Source organism: Dryobates pubescens, chromosome 37 (genome assembly GCF_014839835.1).
Source record: "Dryobates pubescens isolate bDryPub1 chromosome 37, bDryPub1.pri, whole genome shotgun sequence".
NCBI lineage: Eukaryota > Metazoa > Chordata > Aves > Piciformes > Picidae > Dryobates > Dryobates pubescens.
This window is the reverse complement of record NC_071648.1, coordinates 567,371-591,528: the sequence shown is the minus strand read 5'-3', so window position 1 is coordinate 591,528 and position 24,158 is coordinate 567,371. Positions and strand designations below refer to the sequence as shown.

At 46.8% G+C, this 24,158-nt stretch overlaps 2 protein-coding genes across 2 annotated transcripts in view; one reads left to right on the top strand and one right to left on the bottom strand.

The window, feature by feature from the left end:
• Positions 1-65: 65 nt before the first annotated feature.
• On the bottom strand, positions 66-6,775 carry ORMDL1 (ORMDL sphingolipid biosynthesis regulator 1). Its single transcript, XM_009911207.2, has 4 exons — positions 6,732-6,775; positions 5,528-5,708; positions 3,133-3,284; positions 66-1,442 (listed from the first exon to the last, which is right to left on the bottom strand). The coding sequence occupies exons 2-4, from the start codon at positions 5,699-5,701 to the stop codon at positions 1,307-1,309; spliced, it is 462 nt and encodes a 153-aa protein (XP_009909509.1). The 5' UTR covers positions 5,702-5,708; positions 6,732-6,775; the 3' UTR covers positions 66-1,306.
• A 3,305-nt stretch (positions 6,776-10,080) lies between these two features.
• Positions 10,081-24,158, top strand: part of PMS1 (PMS1 homolog 1, mismatch repair system component) — a 50,346-nt gene continuing 36,268 nt past the window's right edge. Inside the window, exons 1-4 of the mRNA XM_009911208.2 lie at positions 10,081-10,262; positions 12,870-13,052; positions 16,396-16,498; positions 18,338-18,501. Of these exons, the coding sequence (XP_009909510.2) occupies positions 10,131-10,262; positions 12,870-13,052; positions 16,396-16,498; positions 18,338-18,501 (582 nt within the window). The 5' untranslated portion in view covers positions 10,081-10,130. The remainder of the gene's footprint in view (positions 10,263-12,869; positions 13,053-16,395; positions 16,499-18,337; positions 18,502-24,158) is intronic.

Below are 24,158 nucleotides of genomic sequence, written 5' to 3'. Positions count from 1 at the left end.
AAAATTCTCTCAGCAATGTAAGAAGTAGGCCACTGGGGGCTTTCCTTTTTTTCTTTTGTCTTTCCGGTACACTGGCTGCCACTGCATCCAAAACGTAGGTTAAGTCTTACATGGAAGTCTTCTGTTAAATCCGAGCTGGTTTTGGATAGCAGACATATGGCAGACTTCAAAATGAATCCTTTTTTCAAGACAGAGAATGAAGTGCTCAGAGCTCTAAACGTACCTGCATCAGCCTAGTTCCAGAACTGATTACCTGCAAGGTTACTCTGCACTACACAGTGCCGTGAAACTACAGCATTCCTTCACCTTTCCAAGACATGCAAATGATCTTTGCCTTTATCTGTAAAAACAAAGTTAGACCCTGTGATCTGCCTGCTCACCTTGGCTCCTACCCTAAGATACAGCCTACAGAGAGCTTCTCTGTGTCTTCTGACAGTGCGGCTTCTACACAGCAGCAACCATTTCCCCCACCATTGCAGGCCTCTCAATCAATGAAGAGTAAGCCAGCAGTCAAGTACTAGAAAAAACAGCCAAAAATCCACACTTGAAGAAAAATTTCAGATTTCCAGGCTGTCCCATTTACAGATAGAAAAGTCAGTCTCCTGGTGAGCAAAACGAAACCGACCCAACAGCAGTGGTGTGTCAAGTGTACATGGACCGAGCCATCAAGTGGATGTAGCAATCCCCTGAGCTGGCACCGAAGGACTTTCTTCTTTGTGACAAAATAATCACAAGAGCAGATAAGGCATGACTTACACCATTGGTTTATGGTAGCTGTTGCTGAGACAGACCTTTACAACACAATAACAAGCACAACCACCTACAGTCCATACAGCAGAGAGAAGCTATTTTCACTCCCAGAGTGCAGCCTCCCCAGACCTTGGTATCAGGGATCCTGGATTTACATCTAACCTGACCAGCTGCGTTATGGTTGACTGGCTACTTGAGAAACACTGCTCTCCCTTTCAGGTGAAATGCTGCTCCCCATCGCAGCTGTTGCTCATTTTCCTTACAAGTCACTTGCATCAGCCAGACATAAAAAAGTCTTAGTGGGGATCACACTTTAGAGCTGGACCTGCCCACTTCTTCACAGAAATCTTTCTTCTGGAGGTTTCCAATGCATTTTAGTTCTTATAAACTCAATTTTCATCCAGATAACGCACGGGAAGTAGGATTTGTGTCTCAGATGTAAAAGCATCTCTCACCGAGTAAGACTGGATCCACAGTACAGCAGGCAACTTGTTTCCTTCACCTGAGGAACAGCAGGAGCCACGTCAGCGGCAGTCAGTGTCAAACCTTCCGCTGCTCAATACTTATTGATGCCAAAGATTCGAACACCGTGCAGCTGTGGCAGCTTGGGGATAAGCACGGTCAGAAGGGAGGTTGTGTTGAGGATAAAGTGTGTTGGATCATACTTGGTGTAGAAACTGGCCAGGAAATACCTGTGAGAAAAGAGGGAGCAAGTTTAGCTGGTGACAGCCTTGGCTGAAAAATAAACAAACAAAGCACAGCTGATGAAAGGGCTTTAGCAATCAGAGTGATCTTACTGGTTAACAGCTGACTGCTCCACATCTGCAGTACTGGGTCCAGTTTTGGGCTCCCCAGTTCAAGAAGGACAGGGAACTACTGGAGGGTATAGAGATGATGAAAGGACTGGGGCATCTCTCTGATGAGGAGAGGCTGAGAGACCTGGGGCTGTTTTGCCTGTAGAAGAACAGACTGGGAGGGATCTTCTCAAGGCTGATCAACAGCTAAAGGGCAGGGAGGCAAGAGGATGGGGTCAGTGGTGTCCAGGGACAGGACACAGGGCAATGGACCACAGCAAGTTCCACCTAAACATGAGGAAGAACGTCTTTCCTGCAAGGGAGCCAGAGCCCTGGAGCAGACTGCCCAGATAAGTTGTGGAGTCTCCTCCTCTGGAGATATTCTAACCCCACCTGGATATTGTGATCCTGGGCAACCTGCTCTGGCTGAACCCTGCTTTAGGAGGGGATTTGGACTAGATGATCCCCAAGGTATCTAGAGCAAAACTATGGACTAGATCTCTTCCTCCCCATACTTCTCTAGGTGCTAAAAAGCAGCTGTTTGCATTTTCCTCCAGCAGCTCTACCCACCCCTCGAGCTGGAGTCTCTGACTTCTGCAGCCACTAGGCTGTTTTATAACCAGGATTTCAAGTGTGTCAAATCTGTTACCAAAATACTCGCAGTTCTGCTACCCTGGCAAGCTCAGCAGCAAAGCATTCAGCATTTTTCAGTGCAAGAATCATTTTTGCTGAGCACATCTGTGACTGCCATGATTTTAAAATGCTTCACATCCAACAGATGCTTCCAGCATGTTTTAAAGCTAGGTCACAACCTGTTCAGCTGCATGAAAACCCAACTGACTACCAACTCCTTCAGGCTTTCAGCCAACAATTTCATCTCACTGCTAGGAAGTAGGAAGCTACCTTTGAAGAAAGAGGTTTTTTTGGAGGAGTCTATGTAGATTTTTTTTCAGTTTCTATCACTTGTGACCCAACTTTCTAGACACAATGCAGCATCTTCTCCCCTCCACTATACAAGTGGACAACCTCCTTCAGTGGAAAACAGAAAGACTTTTCAGATGCGAAATAGGTATCTGATTTCCTTCAGTTACACAACCAGACTTGTGTCAACAGAGACGGGCAGTGATACATTTCTTATGTAACTCATGTACACAGAAGACAACCTTTACAAGGCAAAAGCAACATGCAAAGGCCTGGACTCCATAAAATGAAGGCTTTTCCTAACTCAGGAGTTGCAAAATGGTTAGTAAATGCTGCCGTGTGCTGAAGTGCTGCAGGAGCTTAGACTTTCAATCTCTGCGGCTTCACAATCTTCAAAGAACTTCAAGAGTTAACTGTAAGTTTTCCTCACAGCATTTATGATCTTTAAAACCTGCCCCATTAACAGTGTTTACAAACTTTGACCTCAGTATGTGGAGTGTCAAGTGGTGCAGGAAAAGACTGTTGATGATATGGCCTGTAAATACCTACTCCTGTGACGTAGAAACAGACAAGCAAGCCACAGAAAGAGAGAAAATGCTTTCAGAATGTGACTCCCAACCCATTTTGCTGCAGTTTTTGAACTCCATAATAACAGACTGGAACTCACAGAATGATAGGAGAGATTGTGAAGAACTTCCTTGAAGATGTAAACTGTACACCATAATCCAGCTGTTCCCAGTGTGTCAGCAGCCTAGCTTTCCCCTGATCGGGTGTTTCAAAAGGAGTCCCCTTTACTGCATGTAAAAACACATACATTCCCTGGGGAAGAGAAAAAAGAGCACTTTGAGCTGTAGATTTTTGTACCTGTTGCATTGGTCAAGGTGTTGTTAAAAAAAAACCAGAGAGAGAGAGAGAAAATGAATTCCCACCCAGAAGAGCTGTGAGCTTGTGAAGACAAACCACTGAAGAGGAAGGAAGAGACAAGAAGTGATTTGAGATTGTACAGACAGTGCTACAGTCAGAGTTAAAGCCTAGGTCTATGTGACAACCAATCCATTGCTGTGTCTTCTACATCAGATGGTAAAAATGGTGTGAAATCAACAGAATTTTAGCAATTTTAGGGCTGATGATGTGTATTTCCACATAACACTTTCCTAACAGTGTTAACAGAGTCATGAGGTGGAGGCTGTACAAAGCAAAATTCTATCTACAAATACTGGTAATACTGCAAGAAAACTTCTGAAAGCTTGCTCAGGCCCCCACCAGGTTCAAACCCTCAGAAGCTGGAACACCAGCTACCAGTGCAATACTGTCTGTCCATTCTTGGCTGCTTTTCCTTCATAGATTCACAGGACAGTTTAGGTTGGAAGGACCTTGAAGATCTTCTAGTTTCAATCCCTTTGCCACGGCCAGGGATATCTCCCACTAGGTTACTCAAGGCCTCATCCAGCCTGGCCTTAAATACCTCCAGGGAGGAGGCATCCATGACTTCCCTGGGCAACCTGTTCCAGTGTCTCCCCACCCTCACTGCAAAGAATGTATTCCTACTCTCCAGTCTAACTCTGCCCTCCTCAAGCTTCAATCCATTCCCTCTTGCCCTAGCACAAGCCCTTGTAAAAGGTCCCTTCCCAGCTTTCTTGTAGGCCCCCTTCAGGTACTGGAAGTCTGCTCTAAGGTCTCCCTGGAGCCTTCTCCAGGCTTAACAGCCCCAACTTTCCCAGCCTGTCCCCATAGGGGAGGTGCTCCAGCTCCCTGATCATCTTCACCACACTGGACTTTGTGACTGCTTGATGCGAGCGTGGCATGACTGCTCTGTTAAAGATCACTCTGAACCCACTGATTTCACACCTGGCAGTCTGCCCTCCTCCAGTTTTCACCCCACCTGGAGTACTGTGTCCAGCTCTGGAACGCTCAGCACAGAAAAGATGTGGACCTGGTAAAACGTTCAGAGGATGCCTCAAAAATGATCCAAGGGCTGGAAGCCCTCAGCAGTGAGGACAAGCTGAGAGTGTTTGGGTTGGTCAGCCTGGTAGAGAAGGCTCCAGGGAGACCTTCTTGTAGCTTTCCAGTGCTGTAGGGGACTTATCACAAAGCTGAGAACAGACTTTTTGGCAGGGCCAATTGTGACAGGACAAGGGGTGATGGTTTGAAACTAAAAGAGGGAGATTTAGACTAGACACAAGGAAGGTTTAGTTTTTTTACACTGATGGTGGTGAGACACTAGCCTAGGTTGCTCAGAGAGTTGGTAGATGTACCCTCCCTGGAACTGTATCAAGCCAGGTGGTTTGGGGCTCTGAGCAACCTGCTCTAGTTGAAGATGTCCCTGCTGACTGCAGGAGGGTTGGACTAGATGACCTTTAAAGGTCCCTTACAATTTACAGCCTTCTATGATTTTAGGTAGAGTGACAAAGCTGTATGCTCAAGTCATTCTGAGCTAAAATCTAGTTAGGTTGACCAGAAATCCAAACAAGGTGAAAAAGAACACAAATGTTTCTGTCCAAGGAAACAGGTGAAGTGCTGACATGAAACATTTCAGGATAATATCACATTTATGTTGAAACATTGGTAGATAAAAGCCAAGAGCTAAAAATGCAATGCACTTTATGGATACAGCACAGCTGAATAACGTAACACACAAGCAATGTAACAGCCAGCAATCATTACTGACTATGATCATAAATAATACACTATTATAAATAATAACAGAGCACACAATGTTTCTGAATAATAAACATTTGTTAATAGCATAAGAATATACAAACCCTGTGGGAGTCAGCTGGCATGATGGTTTTATGCCTGCAAGGTTCTACCTTAATTAAATGCCCTTTAAAAGAATACCTAAGCTATGTAAGGAGTATCTCAGGTCTTTTGTGCTTAAGCCCAAAGTGATCACACAGCATTTCAGCAACACATTTAACAATGGATAAGCCAAGAAGAGGTGGTGTTTTGGCTAGCTGGAGTTCATTCTCCACACAGCCTGACCATTTTTCTCTTCTCCTGCTATAAAAAAACAAATACATGCAAATGGCTTTTCCAATTTTGATACAGGAGGGGGTACTTACCAGGTTGTGAATCACGTTTGTTAAGGTCCAGGCAACAGGGACACTGAAGAAAGGAATGCTGAGCAAGACAATGTGCAGCATGCCGACTCCCAGCGCGTAGGTCAGCCACATTCCACGACTGTTCATCACCCGCGTGTTTGGATTTACCTCGCTGTGGGCGACTCCTACGTTCATTTTCACCCTATAAAACACATCTGCTTGAGGATGGAGACGACTATTACAGAGAGTACTCAGCACACTCAGGTTTAGATTCTGGGGAAAGCCCAGCATAAATAAGCAGGTCTGGAAGGAGGACAGAGCCTAAAGCAAGATGCATCTTGGAATCTTCAAAGGGTGGTTGATGAGAAGTCAGCACAAACAGGGAACTGTTTGTTTAGAAACAGCCAAACAAATACAATCCACAAGCCATCTACAGCAGGGACGTTAAAAAAACCCAGTAAGCTGAAGTTGCAAACCTGTACGAAATCAGGTTTTGTAACTTCTGTCCTTTCAACTCTTTTCTTCAACCACAACATCTGCAGTCCTTTTCCTGTTCCTGTACCAGGCAATTTTCCTCCTGTTTCTTGTGCATGTGATGGGTAGTGAATAATTCTGCATATACCAATTGCCCAGCCACCTACTGCTAAGAAGAACCAACAAGGACCAATTTCTGCCTGCTTTTCTTGCAGCAGAGTGCAGATAGCAGATTCTTCCCTCTCTCCCCACCTGTTAATTTTCAGACAGACATTTCCATCCTTCAAATCTGGCTGAAATTAGCCAACAGGTTCAGAAGTTTTCTGAGTGACAGACAGGTAGAGATACACAGAATGACTTCACAATGCTGACTTTTTCAGGAGACAGAACTTACTGGAGGTGACACTCTTGTCCTTCTGCACTAACGTTTGTAATGAAAACTAAACAACAAAAAAAATCATGGCATACTTTGTATTCATGTCAGCTGTCAGACTACTTCTGTTCACCTATGGGACTAGGATGAAGATGTTTTTACCTGCCTTCCTCATCAGCCTATAAATGCACAGTTTAACCACCAAAGGTAGTATTTTCATTCTGCTCTCTTAGTGCTCCAAAGCCCTGTAACACTTGAGTATTTTGCAGTATTAACAATGGGCTGTAGAATAAGAATAGATGAACCCGACATTGACCCGGGCACAGCTGATTTTAATCAACACTTGTTGCAAAGTATTTCAAAACGGGAACACATTACCTGAGATGGAGGAAGCGAGATTGTTCCTCTCTCACTGGGATGCAGCACCGCCGCTGAGCGAGTACCTAGACAGAGAGCTGGACATCATCTACCATCTCTTCCTGGCTTTCCCTCGCGGTTCTTCTCTCCCCAGACAGGCGCCTTCTCCCAGCGCGTCGTACCCCTCTCTCACGGCGAGGCCCCCGGCCGCACCGAAGAGGCGGGACGCTGTGCCCGCAGCAGCCGGGCTCCCCGCCGACAGCCACTTCCCTTCCCAGCCACGCACCTAGCGGGCTCCCCGGCAGATCCCCTCCCGCCGCACCAGCCTCTGCCGCTCGCCTCGGGGCTGGGCCTCGCGGCACCAGCCGCCGCCGCCGCCCGCCCCGGGGCCTGCTCGCAAGCACCGCGACGTACACGGCAGTCCCAGCCGAGCCCGCCGGCCCGCCCTCCCACCACGGCACCCCCTTTCCCGAGACCCACCGGCCGCCGAGGAGCAGCGGCGGGAGCGGAGCGCGGGCCGCCAGCCGCAGGTTGAGCCTGCCGGCTGCCCTGTGGGCAGGGCTGTCAGCCAGGGGCGGGGAGAGGCCGGGCCGCCCGCACCGCCCACGGCGGCAACGGCAACAGCGGCGGCGGGGGAGCCGCGAAGGGCAGGTAGCGCAGAGCCGGGACCGTGCGGGACGCGGGCGCCTGTGAACAGCGGGAGGGGCGGTGCGGGGCAGGGCAGCTTGCTGCTTACCTGCCGTCGAGAAGCCGCCGCGCTCCGCGAGGCCCTAGCTGGGGAGGGGAGGCCAGGCCGCTTCCCCGCTGGCGGCACCGCGGCGGGACCGGCTGCCGCCCCGGGCAGAACAGGACGGGCCTGGGCCTGGGCCTAGGCCTTGGCTGGGGTGGCTGCGGTGCGGCGGTCGTGTCTGAGGCGGGGCCGGGCCCTGCGGGGGAGCGAGGCCCGCTGGCCGGGGCGGGAGCCGGGCGTTCCTCACGGCCGTCCCCGCCTTCCCCTCGCCCCCGTGCTTTCAGAGCGAAAAACAAGCGGGAACTGAGGGCTCGCGGTGGTGGTGTAGATAAACTCCAGAGTGACCGTCTACAGGTTTCATCTGCAGATTTTCTTTCGTTTTTTCGCTCATAAACTGAGGAATTTTCCTTGTAGGTGTTGTGGCGGGCTCCTGCGAGAGGTGCTGGTTGGAGGAGGGTGTGGGTGCTGCGCCGGGCTTCCGTGAGGCTGGAGCTGTAAAGCCGAGGGAGATCCTGGGGGCCTGCAATATTACCCTGTTGCTGGGGTGTCAGAGGGGTTAAAGGATTGCATCAGTGATGAAGCTCAAACTCGCCACAGGGCCGTTTGGGTGCAGGGAAGAAGGGCACTCCGGAAGCTGGTTCTTCTCCACAGAAGCCTGTAGCGGTTACACCTCATAGAAAACTTATCTTTGGGATCTGCAGCGTTTCTCTTCTACGACCCTCCCTTGGTTTAGTCAGCGAGTCGTGATGGAAACACTCAGCTGTGATCTGGCACTTGTCATCAGTAGTTGGTCCGTCATCCTGTGTGCCTTTCCCAGTTTGCTTGGTGGAGAGATGAGTTGTTGGGTCTTTTTACCACCTTTGGAGTCTGAATAATGAGTATAAAGCAAAACCTCTGTAAAAGTTCTGCTGCTGCTGCTTCTTCAAAACCTTGTGCTTTTGTTCCCCCCAAGTAATCTGATTTTTGCTTTGTCTTTTGTGTTTACATTTGCAGCCTTTAGAAGGAGGAGTGCACTGTAATGGTTTATCAGCTGTGTATGCCCTGTGGGGTAGTGGTGCTCTGGGGTGTTGGCCACAGCCCTTCACCGTGTCCTGGCTGTATCAGGAGGAGGTGTGGGTTTGCTCCATTCCTCCACACGTGCTCATATCCTTGGGACAGGTGCTGAGTGTGCAGTCTGTGTTGTCCAGCACAGGGCTTGGACTGAGTTGGCAGGATTGTTTACCTTTGGATGTGAATAAAACCATGTAGTGTAACCCAGTAAAAAGTGCTGCTGTGGAGAAAAGAGACCCAAGTCTGAACCATTCTTGAGATGGGAAGAGCTGCCTGGCAGTCTTCTTTCTCCTCCCTTTCTCATATGCATGAAAAACTGGGGCTGAGTGTGTCAGGCAGCAAGGATTAAAAGGACTTTTTATGTTGGGGTTGTTTTTTCTTGGAGCTTGGTTAACGGTCTCTACTTGGGCACTTAAACAGAAATGCCTGCAAAAATGTGCAGATTCACTTACAATATATTCATGGTAGAGTGTCTCTGTAGTGCAGCAGGAGTTCTGCAGCCATTTTAAAGTGTTTTCAGTGGCTTTATTATGTGAGGCATCTCCATTTTCAAGTGGAAGATAGAGACAAAGAGAAATAAACTGACTCAGCTGAGGGCATGTCAAGGGTTAGGGCTGGGCTGGCCACTAAATGAGTGACAGATGCTCTCTTAAACACTATCCCCTCCCAAAAGGAAGAGAAAAGGAATAAGGAAGGGAGACTAATGGATTGGGAAAGAAAAACTGCTTTAGTGAAAATAGTCACAATACAATGAAATAGATACAAACCCAATATTGAACCCAACCCCTGTCACCACTGATGCTGTGGGCAGGCACTCGGGAAATCCCAGACTGGACTCAGTGGCAAACAAGAACTGGATTCAGGAACTTGTGGATTGGGATTGAAGGCAGAATAGACAAAGTTCTCCTGCAATGCTGATGGTTTAAGAAGAGGCCTGACTCTGGTCATCCCTTGTGAATACGATGTCCATGGGATAGAATCCCTTACTGATCAGTGTAGGGTTTCCTGTCCCCTCCTCCTTGCAGGTGCAGCCTTTTACTCTGCATCCTCAACATGCCACACAAGATTTAGTGGTGACCTTGGTCTGCACAGGAGCAAGTCTGAGCAAGAGCCTTTATGGACTCCAACCCCTTGGCAGTACCTCTCCCCATCAGCATTCTCACTGCCAGCAGCAGCAGCCACTGTCTGTGCAAACATGCCCTGAACTGCAAAAAGTGCCATCAGCGAGCAGAGAAGTTGAATCACTGCGCAGGATTAGTCCTGTTCTAGCTCAAACCAGGACAGGGCACACAGGTTTTCTGGGTTTGGTTTGGTTTTCATGGTTGCCAATAGATCATACTGCTGTTGAATATGACTTTTGCACCACTGCGCCTTCTCCTCACTTCCTTCCCACTTGCAAAGCAGTTGCCTTCAGGTCGCATTTCTTCAGTGAAATTTAGGTAGTGGAAATCTTACATACAGCATGGTGGAAGCTGAGTCCTACAGTGTCTTGAAGATTTGGCTCTTCAGCCACAATTGACTCTTCTGCCTACACTTAAAACTTAGTGTGAAACACCCACTTAGAAAAGTGTCTGTAATGCACAGTTTGACATTCTTCCTCTGTTATCTTTCTGTGCAGCTTCTCTGAGTCTTACTCCACTATGAAACAGCTGCCAGCAGAGACTATTCGTCTGCTTTCAAGTTCTCAGGTGATCACATCAGTTGTCAGTGTGGTGAAGGAGCTGATAGAAAATTCCTTGGATGCAGATGCCACAAACATTGATATTAAACTGGTAAGTCCTCTTTCCTTCTCTTTACAAAGAGTTGGATGGAAAAGAAGATGCACAGAAAGTTGTTCTGCTGCAAACCTGGTTTTTAGGCTGTTGTGGTTTGGGGAATGGGTGGATATTGACAGTGTTTATATTTTAATCTCAAATAAAAATGGTCCCAAATCAGTGTCCATTAAAATTTCTGAGGCCCCACTGCAACAGTGAGGCATATTTGTGCTCCTGAGTATATCCTGGGGGGAAAAATAATCTCACCTTCTTTAATACTTTTCCTACTTTCAAATTAGTTTTTCTAACTGCTTGTTTTAAAATATGACCTTCAGCACAAAGAGGACATGAGCCTCTTAGAGCAGGTCCACGGGAGGCCACAAAAGTTATCTGAGGTCTGGAGCATCTCTGCTGTGAGGGCAAGCAGAGAGAGTTAGGGTTGGTCAGCCTGGAGAAGAGAAAGCTCCAAGGGGACTTTCTTATGGCCTTTCAGTGCTGTAGGGGACATATCAGAAAGCTGGGAACAGACTTTATGGCAGGGCCTGTTGTGACAGGGCAAGGGGTAATGGTTTGAAACTAAAAGGGAGATTTAGACTAGGTACAAGGAAGAATATTTTATAGTGAGGGTGGTGAGACACTGTCCCAGGTTGCCCAGAGAGGTGGTAGAAGCCCCATCCCTGGAACCATATCAGGTCAGGTTGTTTGTAGCTCCGAGCACCCTGTTGCAGTTGAAGATTTCCCTGCTTACTATGGGAGAGCTGGCCTAGAGGACCTTTAAAAGTCCCTTTCAACCTAAAGCATTCTGTGATTCATTCTGATTCAGGGTTGGGCTTACTGGCAGATTTAATGCTCAGCACAAAATACTGTCAGGAAGGTGAAAATGAAAAGAGTGGAAAAGTTTGATGGCCATGCTAGATGTTTGTGTAGTATAAATTACCACATGGTGAGCTCTAGCTACTGATTTGATAAGACACATCCAATGTCCTTTCTGCAGATAACAGTGAATGCATAACCTGCTCTGGAATCAAGTGTTAGATGCTCACGCTTAGGAAGGCAGCTGAATTCCAGCTTGGTTCCTTGTCCATGCCTCAGCTGTCTTTCCTGAATGAGCCTCAAGTGTTTTCCATTGGAGTATGATTTCTTGTAGATGCCAAGGAGCATATTTACTTGTCTCAAGTGAGCCGAGGGTAGCTGTCATCACGATGGGTTGTGATGACCTCTGTCCTCTCAATATTTAGACTGCATAGTAGCTTGCTTCTGCTCCTCACTCCAAAGTGAGTAGTGTACGTGTGTTTTGTGGGTAAGGGTACCAGAAGTGGATCCTGTGAGCCAATCAGTAACTGCAAGAAGCAACAGAAAGTGTTAGAGCATTCAAAAATGATTACACAGATCTTGTCTCTTACTGGAGAGCCAATGTAGAGCCATGCAGATAGCCAGAGAAGGAAGCCCTCTGGTGTGCTCTTGTGCCCAAGATCTGTGAGATCCTGAGGCTCATTAAGAGTGTGGCCAGCAGCTCAAGGGAGGTTGTCCTCACGTTTACTCTGCCCTGGTGAGGCCATATCTGGGGTATTGTGTCCAGTTCTAGGTTCCCCAGCTCAAGGGAGAGAGGGAACTACTGGAGAGAGAGGCTACAAAGGCAATGAGACTGGAGCACTGCAGTGATGAGGAAAGGCCAAGGGGCCTGGGGCTGTTTAGCCTGGAGAGGAGCAAACTGAGAGGGGATCTTATCAATGCAGATCAATATCTAGAGGGTGGAGGTCACAAGGATGGGGTTGAGCTCTTTTCAGTAGTGGCCACTGATAGGAGAAGGGGTAATGGGCACAAACTGGAACAGAGGAGGTTTCACTTGAACCTAAGGTAAAACTTCTTCCCTTTGAGGGTGCCAGAGCACTGGAGCAGGCTGCCCAGAGAGGTTGTGGAGTCATCTTCTCTTGAGAGATTCCAAACCAAATTGAGCATTAGAGTCCTGGGCCACCTGCTCAGGGTGACCTGCTTCAGCAGGGGAGTTGAACCAGGTGATCTCCAGAGGTGCCTTCCAACCCCCACCATGCCGGAATGCTGCGATTCTGTAATCAGAGTGGGTTTCACCAGGCAATAATCACGTGTTTCCATAGTCTGAGGTCCCAAATCAATTAAAAAGAGCATTTTCCATTTTCAGACTGGATCTTAGGAAGAAGTTCTTTAGCATCAGGGTGGTGAGACTCTGGAATAGGTTGCCCAGAGTGGTTGTGGATGTCCCCTCCCTGGATGTGTTCAAGGCCAGATTGAATGGGGCCTTGGGCAAGCCGGTCTGGTTGAGAATGTCCCTGCACATGGCAGGGGTGTTGGAGCAGATGATCTCTGAGGTCCTTCCAACCTAAACCATTCTATGATTTTATGATGAACTCTGAGTTACTTGAAAAGCACATTAGAGCATGGAAACTTGGCCATTTCATTTTACAGCTTGCTGGGTTGTGCCTGAGACTGGAAGCATTTTCATTGTTTTAACATTTTCCAGCTGCTCAGTTTCTCCAAGTAAGCAAACCCCCCGCTTCTGTCTGCATGACTAGAAGCTGCAACCTTGGCTGCTTCAAACTTCTGTCTTTATTCTTTGGGTTGTTTCAGCGCTCTTTTGTTCTCCTGTAGGAGAATTACGGGTTTAACAGAATAGAAGTAAGAGACAATGGCAATGGAATCAAGGCTGCTGATGTCCCAGTTATGGCAGTTAAACATTACACCTCCAAAATCAGCTCTTCTGAGGACCTTGACAGGTTGACAACATATGGTTTCCGTGGGGAAGCTTTGGGATCAGTTTGCTCCATATCAGAGGTAAGCAGTTGCTATAAATGTCTGGTTGGTTGGGGTTTGTTTGCTGTGACTTTTTTGTGTGTGTATTTGGGAAAGTTTTGTTAAGATACCAGTGCAGAGACTTTACATTGCTCCTGCAGCCTGCCAGGGATATGTTTGCTGAAGTTGGGCTGGTGCATGCTGCCTTTCCCCCCTCCCCAGAAGTTATGTCATGTGGTTAGGAAGCAGTGTGGATTTCTTATTAGTGTCACTCCTGCCTCTCTGTCCTACTGGTCTCAGCAGTGCTCTCTTTATTTTCCTCAGTCAGGGTAGGCCAGGGGCAGATTGCTTACTAATTCCTTTTCTTTTTTATCAGGGCATAGATACATGGTGCCTTGTACATAGAATCATAACATCCCTTAGGCCAGAAAACACCTTTAAGATCATTGATTCCAACCATTTACTACCAAGTCCACTGCTAAACCGTGTCCCTCAGCACCACACCTCTGCATCTTTTAAATCCTTCAAGGGATGACTATTCAACCATTTCCCTGGGAAGCCTCTTCTAGGACTTGACAACCCTTTCAGTGAAGAAGTTTGTCATAATGTCCAGCCTAAACCTCTCCTGGTGCAAGTTCAGGTCATTTCTTGTCAGCCTGTTCCTTGCTCCAACCTCCTTTCAGGGAATTATAAAGAGAGAGAAGGTCTCCCCTTGCCCTCCTTCAGGCTAAAGAACCCCAGTTCCCAGTCCTTTTCTACTGGGCAGCTTTCCAGCCACTCTGCCCCAAGCCTGTAGTGTTCATGGGGTTGTGGTGGCCCAAGTGCAGAACCCAGCACTTGGATTTGTTAAACCTCATGCAATTGGCCTCAGCCCATCAATCCAGCCTGTCCAGATCCCTCTGTAGAGCCTCCTACACTCAAACAGGTCAGCAGTCACACCTAACTCTGTCTCAACTGCAAACTTAGGGTGTCCTCAATCCCCTTGTCCAGATGATTGATAAAGATACTTACCTGTAGATACATAGAGATGCATACATGGGTCCTTAGAACATTGGTTTATCCTCTTCAGTGTTATGAGCAGATGCTCTTTGATGTTATGGCTAAGCTTGCTACTTGAATTAGGCTTACTTGAGTTTGGTTTCTCCTTGCAAATCATAGTGATGTGCAAAATGAGGAACAGCAGGTGGTAGCCAGGAGAAATACTTTCAGGGAACTGATGGCTTACATACCTACCATTACATCAGTGACTTCTGCCTTGGTGTTATCCAGCTGATTAGCAGTCATGGGATCCTGCTGAGCTCCACATTGCTCCTTGACAGGTATATGACTGCAATTGCACAAACTCTGTTGTCCTTATGAGTAAACAACCACCCCCTCCCTGGCCTGAGTCTGGCCATGTGTTGTGTCTGACAGTAATTTAGGATTTAACTTGCTGACTAAAAGTAAGTTGAAAACCCATCTGGAAATTGTTCAGACTGTTGGCACAGTATCTGCCTGCTCCTTGTGCTCTGCCTTTCAGCTGTCCTAAGGCCAATGTTTGGCTACTCCTTTGTAGGCCTGTGAAGGACTAGATTCTGAAAGAAGATACTGCTATCTGTGTCTGATTGGAACCATCAAATGGTGAGGTCAGGAGAGATGTCAGAGGTGGACTCCTTGCTACCTTGGGCTACGTGTGCATTGCACTAAGCAATAGTAGGTTGTGTGTTTGGATGGAGATGTCCAAAGTGTTTCTGTTTTGACAGGTAATAACAGACCTCTGTCATTGGTTACTTCTAATGAGTTGGCAGAGCAGGATGCCATCTAGTCAGAGCTTCTAATCAGCTCTGTGGTGGGTTTCATAAGAGATGGGAGGTGGCCTGAGTGTATTAAGTACTTTAATAGGTGTTATTTTAGTCCTTGGATCAGTAATTAGGTTAATTAAACACTCTTGGCATAAATTGCGTTCAGTCTACCCAAACTGCTCCCTGAAGTTTCAGTTCAGAGGTACTTTACTATTGCCCCTTAAGTAGGTCTGTAATATTGTCATTTCCCCTCTGGAGGCATTGGTGAACTCTGAATGATTCATGTGAGGCCCTAAAAGAACCCCAAATATCCTGGAGCTCCATCTGTGTGATAACCTTTGTCTCTTAGGTGGTTAAAGTGCAGTGGTTCTGTTGCTCAGAATGTTGATGCCTGAGCTCAGGGACCTGTAGCTTTACTGAGTGTCTGGTTCGTGACTTGCTGAAGCCACTCTGTGCGTTACCTTTAAGAGCTTACAAAACATGCTGGTATTGATTGCCAGATAGGGTTGGGTGTGGGAAGATAATACATTGTTTGTTTGATAGCAGTCATTATGTTGTGGAGCCCTGCCTGCAGTTCAGAAGCTGTCATAGTGTGCCTTCTGTCACAAAAGGTGGAAACACAAAATTATCAACTGATTTCATAGTTTATTTAGCCTGCATGAGGGTAGAGGACATCAGGGTGTTGTAGGTAGCGGGGATTGCTGTGTAGTAGTGTGATCGACATGGGTGGGTGAAAAGAGTACAGGGGCTGGAGGGGACCTCTGGGGATCATCTAGTCTAACCCCACCTGCTGAAGCAGGGTCACTCAGAGCAGGTTGCCCAGGATTGCAATGTCAAGGCAGGGTTGGAAAGTCTCCAGAGAAGGAGACTCCACAACCTCTCTGGGCAGCCTGCTCCAGGGCTCTGGCACCCTCACAGCAAAGTTTTTCCTCATGTTTAGGTGGAATCTTCAGAGTTCTAGTTTGTTTCCCTTGTCTTATCACAGGGCAGCACTGAAAAGAGTCTGACCACTTCCTCTTCCCCCATGGCCTTTTATTGATAAACATTGAGGAGATCTCCTCTCAGTCTTTTTTGCAGGCTAAAAATCCCCCAGGTCTCTTAGCAGCTCCTTGTCAGAGAGGTACTTCAGTCCCCTCAGCCTCCACTGGACTTCCTCCAGTAGTTTCCTGTCTGAAGTAGGGAGCTCAGAACTGGACCCAGTATTCCAGATGTGGCCTCACTAGGGCAGAGCAAAGAGGGAAGAGAACCTTCCTCAACCTGCTGGTCACACTCTTGTTCATGCACCACAGCATCCTGCTGGTCTCGGCCACAAGAGCACATTGCTTGCTCATAGTGAGTGTGTCGCCCAGCACTGCTAGGTCCTTCTCCATGGAGCTGCTCCCCAGCAGGTCAATCCCTAACCTGTCCTGGTGCAGATGAAATAATGCAGAATGTTTCCATGACTAAAAAACACCTGTAAAGGAAAAATTCTATAAACTTATTAAATGTAATTGGGATGATTAAAATACTGCAGTGGTCAGAGTGATAGCAAAGCTTATCTCAGCTCATTCTGAACTTTGTGAATCCTTGTGTAACTTCATTGGTTTTTAAATCATTCTTTGCAGGTTTTGATCACAACCAAGACAGCTGCTGATGAGTTCAGCACTCAGTATGCTTTGGATAGCACTGGGCACATAACTTTGAAAAAGCCTTCCCATCTTGGGCAAGGTAGGATACCCTCATTCTGGTGGTGTGCTGTGGCATGAGCACTTTGTGTTCCTGAGGCTCTGCTTGATGTTGAAATACATGCTCTGCACTTAAAGCAAGAAATGTTTACAGCCTTCATGTCTGTCAGCTGAGAATGTATTGTTAGAGTAAGAAATGAACTGTCTTGGAAGCTGCTGTAGATAGCAATTATAAATTAGTTTCTCCTTCTGACTCACTTCAAGCTGACAGCAGAATTGAAAGCTCTGAAAATGCAGTGCCCCAGGTGCAGGCTGGCTTATATAAGTATATGAAAGATTTGTCCAGGATCAAAGTAGCATTTCTGTGCATAGAAAAATCCCTCTTTAAATAAGGAGGAGTTGCCCTGCTGCTAAATGAAGGAGTTGCTGGAAGCAGCATGGCTGCAGGAGCAGGAACAGTCACAGTTCTTTTTAACCTGCAGGAAGGGTGTGTCACTAGAAATCCTTCAGTGTGTTTGTGTGACAGGTGAAAGGTTGCTCTTACCTCAGATGTGGCCTTGCTGGTTCAGACTTGGCACAGGTTCGGAGTGGTTTGTGGTCTGAACTTCCTGAGCAGAGCACAGAGTAGAGCTGCTCTGTAAGGAGCTGCTTTTCCCAGCAGAGCTGCAGCAGCTGCTTGTCCATTCTGGGCCCCCCATTGTCAATATACTTTGCCCACAAGCTACCTCTGAGGTGGCTGCAGTGCTTATCCCCACTGGGGAGGGACTTCTCCTCAGGGTGTTTGGAGCCAGGACGAGGGAAAGTGGTTTGAAACTGAGGGAGAGTAGTTTTAGACTGCATCTTAGGAAGAAGCTCTTCAGCATGAGGGTGGTGAGACTCTGGAATAGGTTGCCCAGAGAGGTTGTGGATGCCCACTCCCTGGAGGTGTTCAAGGCCAGATTGGATGAGGCCTTGAGCAACTGAGTCTAGTTGAAAGGTGTCCCTGCCCATGGCAGGGGGATTGAGGTAAATGATCTCTGAGTTCCCTTCCAATCTAAGCCATCCCATGGGCAGCTGACTGCCCACCCAGCTCCTTCCTCCTCAGCACTAACTGGCCACAGGGAGGCATAAAACCAGAAGAAGCTGCCAAGGGCTAGTCAGTGAGCAAATACTGAGGAAGAATCTGCAGCTGAACCCCCTTCATGATAGCTAATTTTAAACAAGGATCCCTTCAAGCTTTAAACTGCAATATTTTCCACAGCTGGAAAACCTGTGAGCTGCATTTCACAGAAGCACAGAATGTTAGGGGTTGGAAGTGAGCTCAAAAGATCATCCAGTCCAACCCCTCTGCCAGAGCAGGATCACCCAGAATGGATCAAGCAGGAATACATCCAGGCAGACTTTGAATGTCTCCAGAGAAGGAGACTCCACAGCCTCTCTGGACAGTGTGTTACAGGCTCATCACCCTCACAGTGACATGTTGTTTCCTCATTTCGTTGTCTTTTGTCAAGATCATTGAATGATTGACAGAATGCTGTGATACATTTAATAGTCTGCACTATCCTTGAGAGCTGGAAATTTCTGTGGTGGTGTTGGTAGATGAATGTTCCTCCTCTCACTATGTGCTTTGCTTTGGATGGAGGTATCTGGCTCTTTGGGTACTACCCTAAATGAAATGCAGTCATAATCAAATAAAGGAGGGGAATCAGAGCTCTTGATGTCTGCAGGTACTTTTGGGGGGAGGATGGCTGTGGATTTAGTGTATTTCTTCTCATGTTAATAGCTAATTTATTGTTACTAAGGTTTATTTTGTAAGCAGCAGCATACAGACAGATCTCTTCAAGTAAAAATACCCAGTATGCTTTCAGTGCCACTTCCACTCACTTTTGTCATCTGTCTGCAGGTACTACAGTAACAGTCCTAAAGTTGTTCAAGAATCTTCCTGTGAGAAAGCAGTTTTACTCAACAACTAGAAAATGCAAGGAAGAGCTGAAAAAAATCCAAGAGCTCCTGATGGCATATGGTATCATCAAACCAGAGCTGAGGATAACCTTAACACATAATAAGGTAACAATGAGTTTTTCACTCTCAGCTATCTTAAGGATCAGCTTCTGATGAACTTGTGCAATTCACCTAATCCATAAAATCTTTCTTTCCTAAGAATTTTCTTTCCTCATAGATTTGTGCTGGCCTTCACTTGTTTTTGTCCCTTTCAAGGTGTGTATTTACAACAGTTAGAGGCTTCCATCCTAAACTTCTAAAACTCGTACTTAGGCAGCCTGTTCCAGTGTTCCACCGCCCTCATGGCAGAGAACTTGTTCCTAACATCCAGTCTAAATCTGCCCTTCTCTAATTTCAAACCACTGCCCCTCATCCTATCGGTGCAGCTCTTTGTAAATGGTGCCTCTGCTGCCTTCTTGCAGGCCTCCTTCAGGTACTGGAAGGCTTCTATTAGGTCTCCCTGGAGCCTTTCCTTCTGCAGGCTGAACAGCCCCAGCTCCCTCAGCCTGTCCTTGCTGCAGAGGTGCTCCAGCCCCAAATCATCTTTGTGGTCCTCCTCTGGACCCACTCCATCAGGTCCATGGCCCTAGGAGGGCTTCAGAGGTGCATGTGGTACTCCTGGTGAGGTCTCAACAGAGCAGAGTGACAGAAGCACCTGTTTCAACCTGCTGGCCACACTTCCTTTGATGCAGCCCATGCTGTGATTTGCTTTCTGGACTGCAATTGCACCTTGCTGGCTCATGTCCAGCTTCTCATCCACCAGAACTCCCAAGTCCTTTTCCCCAGCACTGCTTTCTATTGCCTCATACCCCCAGCCTGTATTGATAATGAGGATTGTTTGGACCTGGGTGCAGGACCCTGCACTTGGTCTTGTTGAACAGCATGAAGTTCACTTTGCTTCACATCTCTGGATTGTCCAGGTCACTATGGGTGACATCTCATCCTTGTGGCATATTGACAGCACCACTCAGCTTGGTGTCCTCTGCAAACTTGCTGATGGTGCACTTGATCCCACTATCTATCATTGATAAAAATACTGAACAGTACTGGTCCCAGTACAGACCCCTGAGGGACACCACTCATCCCCAATTTCTGTTGCACATACTGATGGCTTTCTTTAAAAAGGTTCACAAATACTCAAAACAAATCAGCTGTATTGGGGTAGGGGAGAGTACTGTACATTATAACAGGCTTTAGTTGAGCTGTTTTGGTTGGACTTGAACTAACATTCAGAGACTACTTGGAGGCTCCTTTGACTTCACAGCTAACTGAGCAGTAATTGTGCAGCACAAACTGCAGAAATTACAGAGCCACAAAAATGACATCTTGAGCAGTTCTCCTTTACCTGACCCAAATTTAATATCACTCCTTGTGTTGGCTGTACTCCTGCTCGTGACACCTCTGAGAGGAAGGCTGTGGGAAGGAATTTCCAGCTTGCCACAAAGCAGAGAGTGACATCTCGTGGCCACATCCCTCAGCAATTCTTCATCTGTTCTCAATAAGTTTTGCTGTTTAGCCTGTTCATTGAGCTGTTCTCATCATGGATTCTATGAACCAAACATTCATGCTTGTGTTCCTTTTCAGCAGGAGTAATGGATGATACTTGGCTTTCTTGAAATGGCAACAGCTTGCACATCCTTTTCTGGAGCTCTATCCCATGCTATGACTATATTTGTGTTTGTGTTTCTAGCTACCAAAGTGTAGATGTGTGCAAAACAAAAGTCAGCCTTGTGGCTGCAGAATTAGTATTCCAAAGCTAAGGAAGCATAGCTACCTTCAGACTGACTTGATTGGGACTGAAAGGAGCTTGTAACCAGGTGGATGTTGGTCTGTTCCAAGCAGGAAACAGTCTCTGGTTGTGTCAGGGGAGGGGTAGGTTGGACATTAGGAAAATTTTCTTTGCAGAAAGGGTTGTCAAGCCCTGAAGTAGGCTGCCCAGGAAAGTGGTTGAATCATCATCCCTGGAGGAATCTCAGTGACGCAGAGATGTGGTGCTGAGGGACAGTGGACATGTTAATGCTGGCTTAATGGTTAGACTTTATGACCTTAAAGGCCATTTCTCTCCTAAATGATTCCATGACTGTCTTCTAGGATTCTGTGATAGCAGATAGCCATTGCATGTTGGTTTTGACTACCTACGCTCTTAACTTCAGAGGCAAATGGCACACCATTGGAGTAGGTAAAACAAATTGCTGCACGTGCTGTCTGCTGGCAGAATTTTTCATTGTAGTGGCAGAGAGGGTGCTGGGTGTTGGGTTGTTTTTGCATCTTTATTTTGCACTGCTGGCTTTTTGTTTTGTTTGGGGTTTTTTTTTTTTGAGGATTAAGAGGGGAAAAAAGGCAAGTAAGAGGCTGCTCAAACATTTCAACAGAAGAGGTCGCTCAGTAGCTGTTGCTGAGCAAAGAGAATTAAAGGTTTAAGAAATCATACAGAAAGTGGAGCCTCTCTCTGTGCCTGTGAATTCTTTAAAATAGTCTGAAAATGCTAAGCTAGGAATATAGATTCCTCTGCTTCTTCCTCTGTTGTTATTCCTTGGGAAACAGAAAAAGTGACCTATTGCATCTTACCTTTGAAGCAGGTCTAGGTACATGCCTTTTACCATAATATCAAAGAACATGGGGTTTTTAGTTGTTGTTTTTTTCTTTCAGGTCCTGCACTTGGGTCAGAACAACCCCAAGCAATGCTACAGGCTTGGGGCCGTGTGGCTGGAAAGCTGTCTGGCAAAAAGGGACCTGGGGGTTCTAATCAACAGGCAGCTGAATATGAGTCAGAAGTGTGCCCAGGTGGCCAAGAAAGACAGTGGCATCCTTGCCTGTATCAGAAATGCTGTGTCCAGCAGGAGTAGGGAGGTGATTGTCCCCTTGTACTCTGCTCTGGTGAGGCCACACCTCGAGTATTGTGTCCAGGTTTGGGCACCTCAGTACAAGAGAGATGTGGAGGTGCTGGAGTGAGGGCAGAGGAGGGCAAAGAAGCTGGGGAAGGGCCTGGAGAAGAAATCTTATGTAGAGCGACTGAAGGAGCTGGGGATGGTTAGTGTGAAAAAGAGGAGGCTGAAGGGAGACCTCATTGCTCTCTACAACTACCTGAAAGGACATTGTGGAGAGGCTGCTGCTGGTCTCTTCTCACAGGTAATTAGTGATAGAAGAGGGAATGGCCTCAAGCCGTGACTGGGCAGGTTTAGACTGGACACTAAGAAAGTTTTTTTTCCTTAGCAAGAGTGGTCAGGCACTGGAATGTGCTGCCTGGGGAGGTAGTTGAGTCACCATCCCTGGATGTGTTTAAAGGTCATTTGGATGTGGTGCTTGGGGATGTGGTTTAGGGGTGAATCTTTGTAGTCTAGGGTTCTGGGTTGGACTTGGTGATCCTGAGGGTCTTTTCCAACCTGAATGTTTCTGTGATTCTGTAATATTCATGTCATTAAAATTATGAATTCAGACAAGAAGGTGTTTAGAGGAGTTATTAGTATAGCTGTGGTAGAATAATACTCTGCTGGGATGTGGGGGTTGGTTTTATGGTGCCTGTTTGTATTCTGTTTGAAGTGGTCTAGGAGAAACAACTGACTTTCTTAGTTTGGCTTTATTTTTCACGTAGCTCATAGATTATCTATTTGTTCAAATAAAAATTTTATATGTGCAGTTATTCAGAGGAGTTCCTAGAATCCCAGATTCTTGAGGCTGAGCCAATACTTTCTGCTGCAATGGAAGATCCACGTCAGGGAGCAAGATCAGGTTCCGAGGCTTAAAAGAGCAAGAAAGTAGCAGAGATGAGGTATTGCAGAAGGAGGTGAGGAAAGATGGGTTGAAAGAATAGAGAAGCTAAGAATTGTATAGTGTAAAGGACCATGTGTTTCAAAATAAATCATAAAGTATGTTTAAGAAAAGGAAAAAAACCAAACCCCAAGCTCTTAAGTCCTCTGTTTTGTGAGAAATTAAAGGAGAACAGAAGGAAGCACAGCCCTCACTTTACCAAGCAGAGCATGATGAGCTTGGAGCTTTGACAGAAGTGTCTGAGGTTGGGCATCTGAATCACAGAATTGTTATGGCTGGAAGGGACCTCAAGGATCATCCAGTTTCAACCCCTCTGCCTTGGGCAGGGACCCCTCACACTAGATCAGGTTGCTCAGAGCCACATCCAGCCTGGCCTTAAAAACATCCAGGGATGAGGCTTCTACCACCTCCCTGGGCAACCTGTTCCACCACCCTCATGGGGAAGAACCTATTCCTAACATCCGGTCTGAATCTCTCCACTTGTAGTTTTGCTCCATTCCCCCTAGTCCTATCATTACCTGACACCCTAAAAAGTCCCTCACCAGCTTTCTTGCAGGCCTCCTTCAGATACTAGAAGGCCACAATAAGCCTTCTCTTCTCCAGACCCAACAGCCCCAACTCCCTCAGTCTGTCCTCATAGGGTAGGAGCTCCAGCACTCTGATCATCCTTGTGGCCCTTCTCTGGACACACTCCAGCACATCCAGATCCTTCCTGTTGACTGACTGATTCTAGCAGAAGCTTCCTTTGAGCTGTTGAGTGTGTCTGTGCTCTTGGGATGCACAATACATGAAGTGTTTTATTTCCACCATGGTTATTTTAAAAGGCTGTGGATCTTGCACTTCCGAATGACCTTTCCACGGGTTTTTCTTCTCGTGCCACATTGTGTCTGTGGTAGCTCAGAAAATATTCCCTCTGTGTGTGTGCCTGATCTCTGTGAAGAGCCACAAGGCTCTTCCTGCCTTTGGGCTGCGTGTTACTGATGAGGAAAATAGCTCTCCTTTTCTCCATCGTTGTAGGGTTTGTTTGTTGTGCGCTCTGCGTCCGTGGATTCCCGAGGCGGGCAACGCCTGACTGCTTGTTCTGCTCAGAATGTTTTGTTTGCACGAGCAATAAATAACGAATCACTTTGCAGATCAAGCCTTGAAGTACTATGGCTATTTTGACAACTTGGATTAGCTAGTGCTCCTTCTTTTTATGAAGGTTTATCCTGCCAAGGCATACTTTGAATACTGATAATGTTGATCCTCTTGCCAGTATGGTTATGTTAGAAAGAGGTATTTTTCTTCTTTCATCACCGTGTTCCTTGAAAGCATATTGAATAATGAGACAGCCAAATGGAAATAATTTACATGAGTATTCAGCAAGCTTATTTCAAGTTAACATTATCTGAGGGCGTGCTAAGAACATTCCAAAGTCAGTTACTGCTTAAACCGTGTCAAACTCTTCAGCCCAAAATGCTATATTCTAGCCGCCTACAAGCTCTGGCTGTATTTTAGCCAAGTTGGGGCAAGGCTGCTCTCTGGAGCAACAGCTTTCACACTGTGCGCTGTTTAACACCAAGAGCCCTCAACTCAGCCTTGCAAGCCACTGATGTTCTAGAAATGCCATTGTGTGTGGAAAGGCTGGTGAATAAGAGTATTTGAATTGAGTTCTGCTTGTCTGTCTGCCACAACTGCTAAAGTGAAGGAGGACACCAAATAACAACACCCATAGGTCTGAACAGATTATGGTGAGTGGTTTAGGTGGTCCCTACCAGCAAGTCATACCATACACAGCTGGTCCTATGCCTTGGTCGCCCCTAAGTGGACCAATACATTTTTGCAGTTCCAGCTGAGGAAAAATCTGCATATGGGAGTATTCCCCACTCCACACCCCACCCCCAGTTGGTTTTTTGAGGTCTTAGTCACACAGTTCAGCCTAGAATTGTCTTATTTGTTTCTCCAGAGAGTCCTGG

Bases quoted from the DNA above. Each gene is read 5' to 3' on its own strand.
- ORMDL1 (XM_009911207.2), bottom strand. From the start codon at position 5,701: ATGAACGTAGGAGTCGCCCACAGCGAGGTAAATCCAAACACGCGGGTG. The intron at 3,285-5,527 runs GTAAGTACCCCC...TCTCTTCCCCAG, and splicing joins CAAACGTGATTCACAACCTG to GGAATGTATGTGTTTTTACA. The intron at 1,443-3,132 runs GTGAGTTCCAGT...CTTTTCTCACAG, and splicing joins ACAATCTCTCCTATCATTCT to GTATTTCCTGGCCAGTTTCT.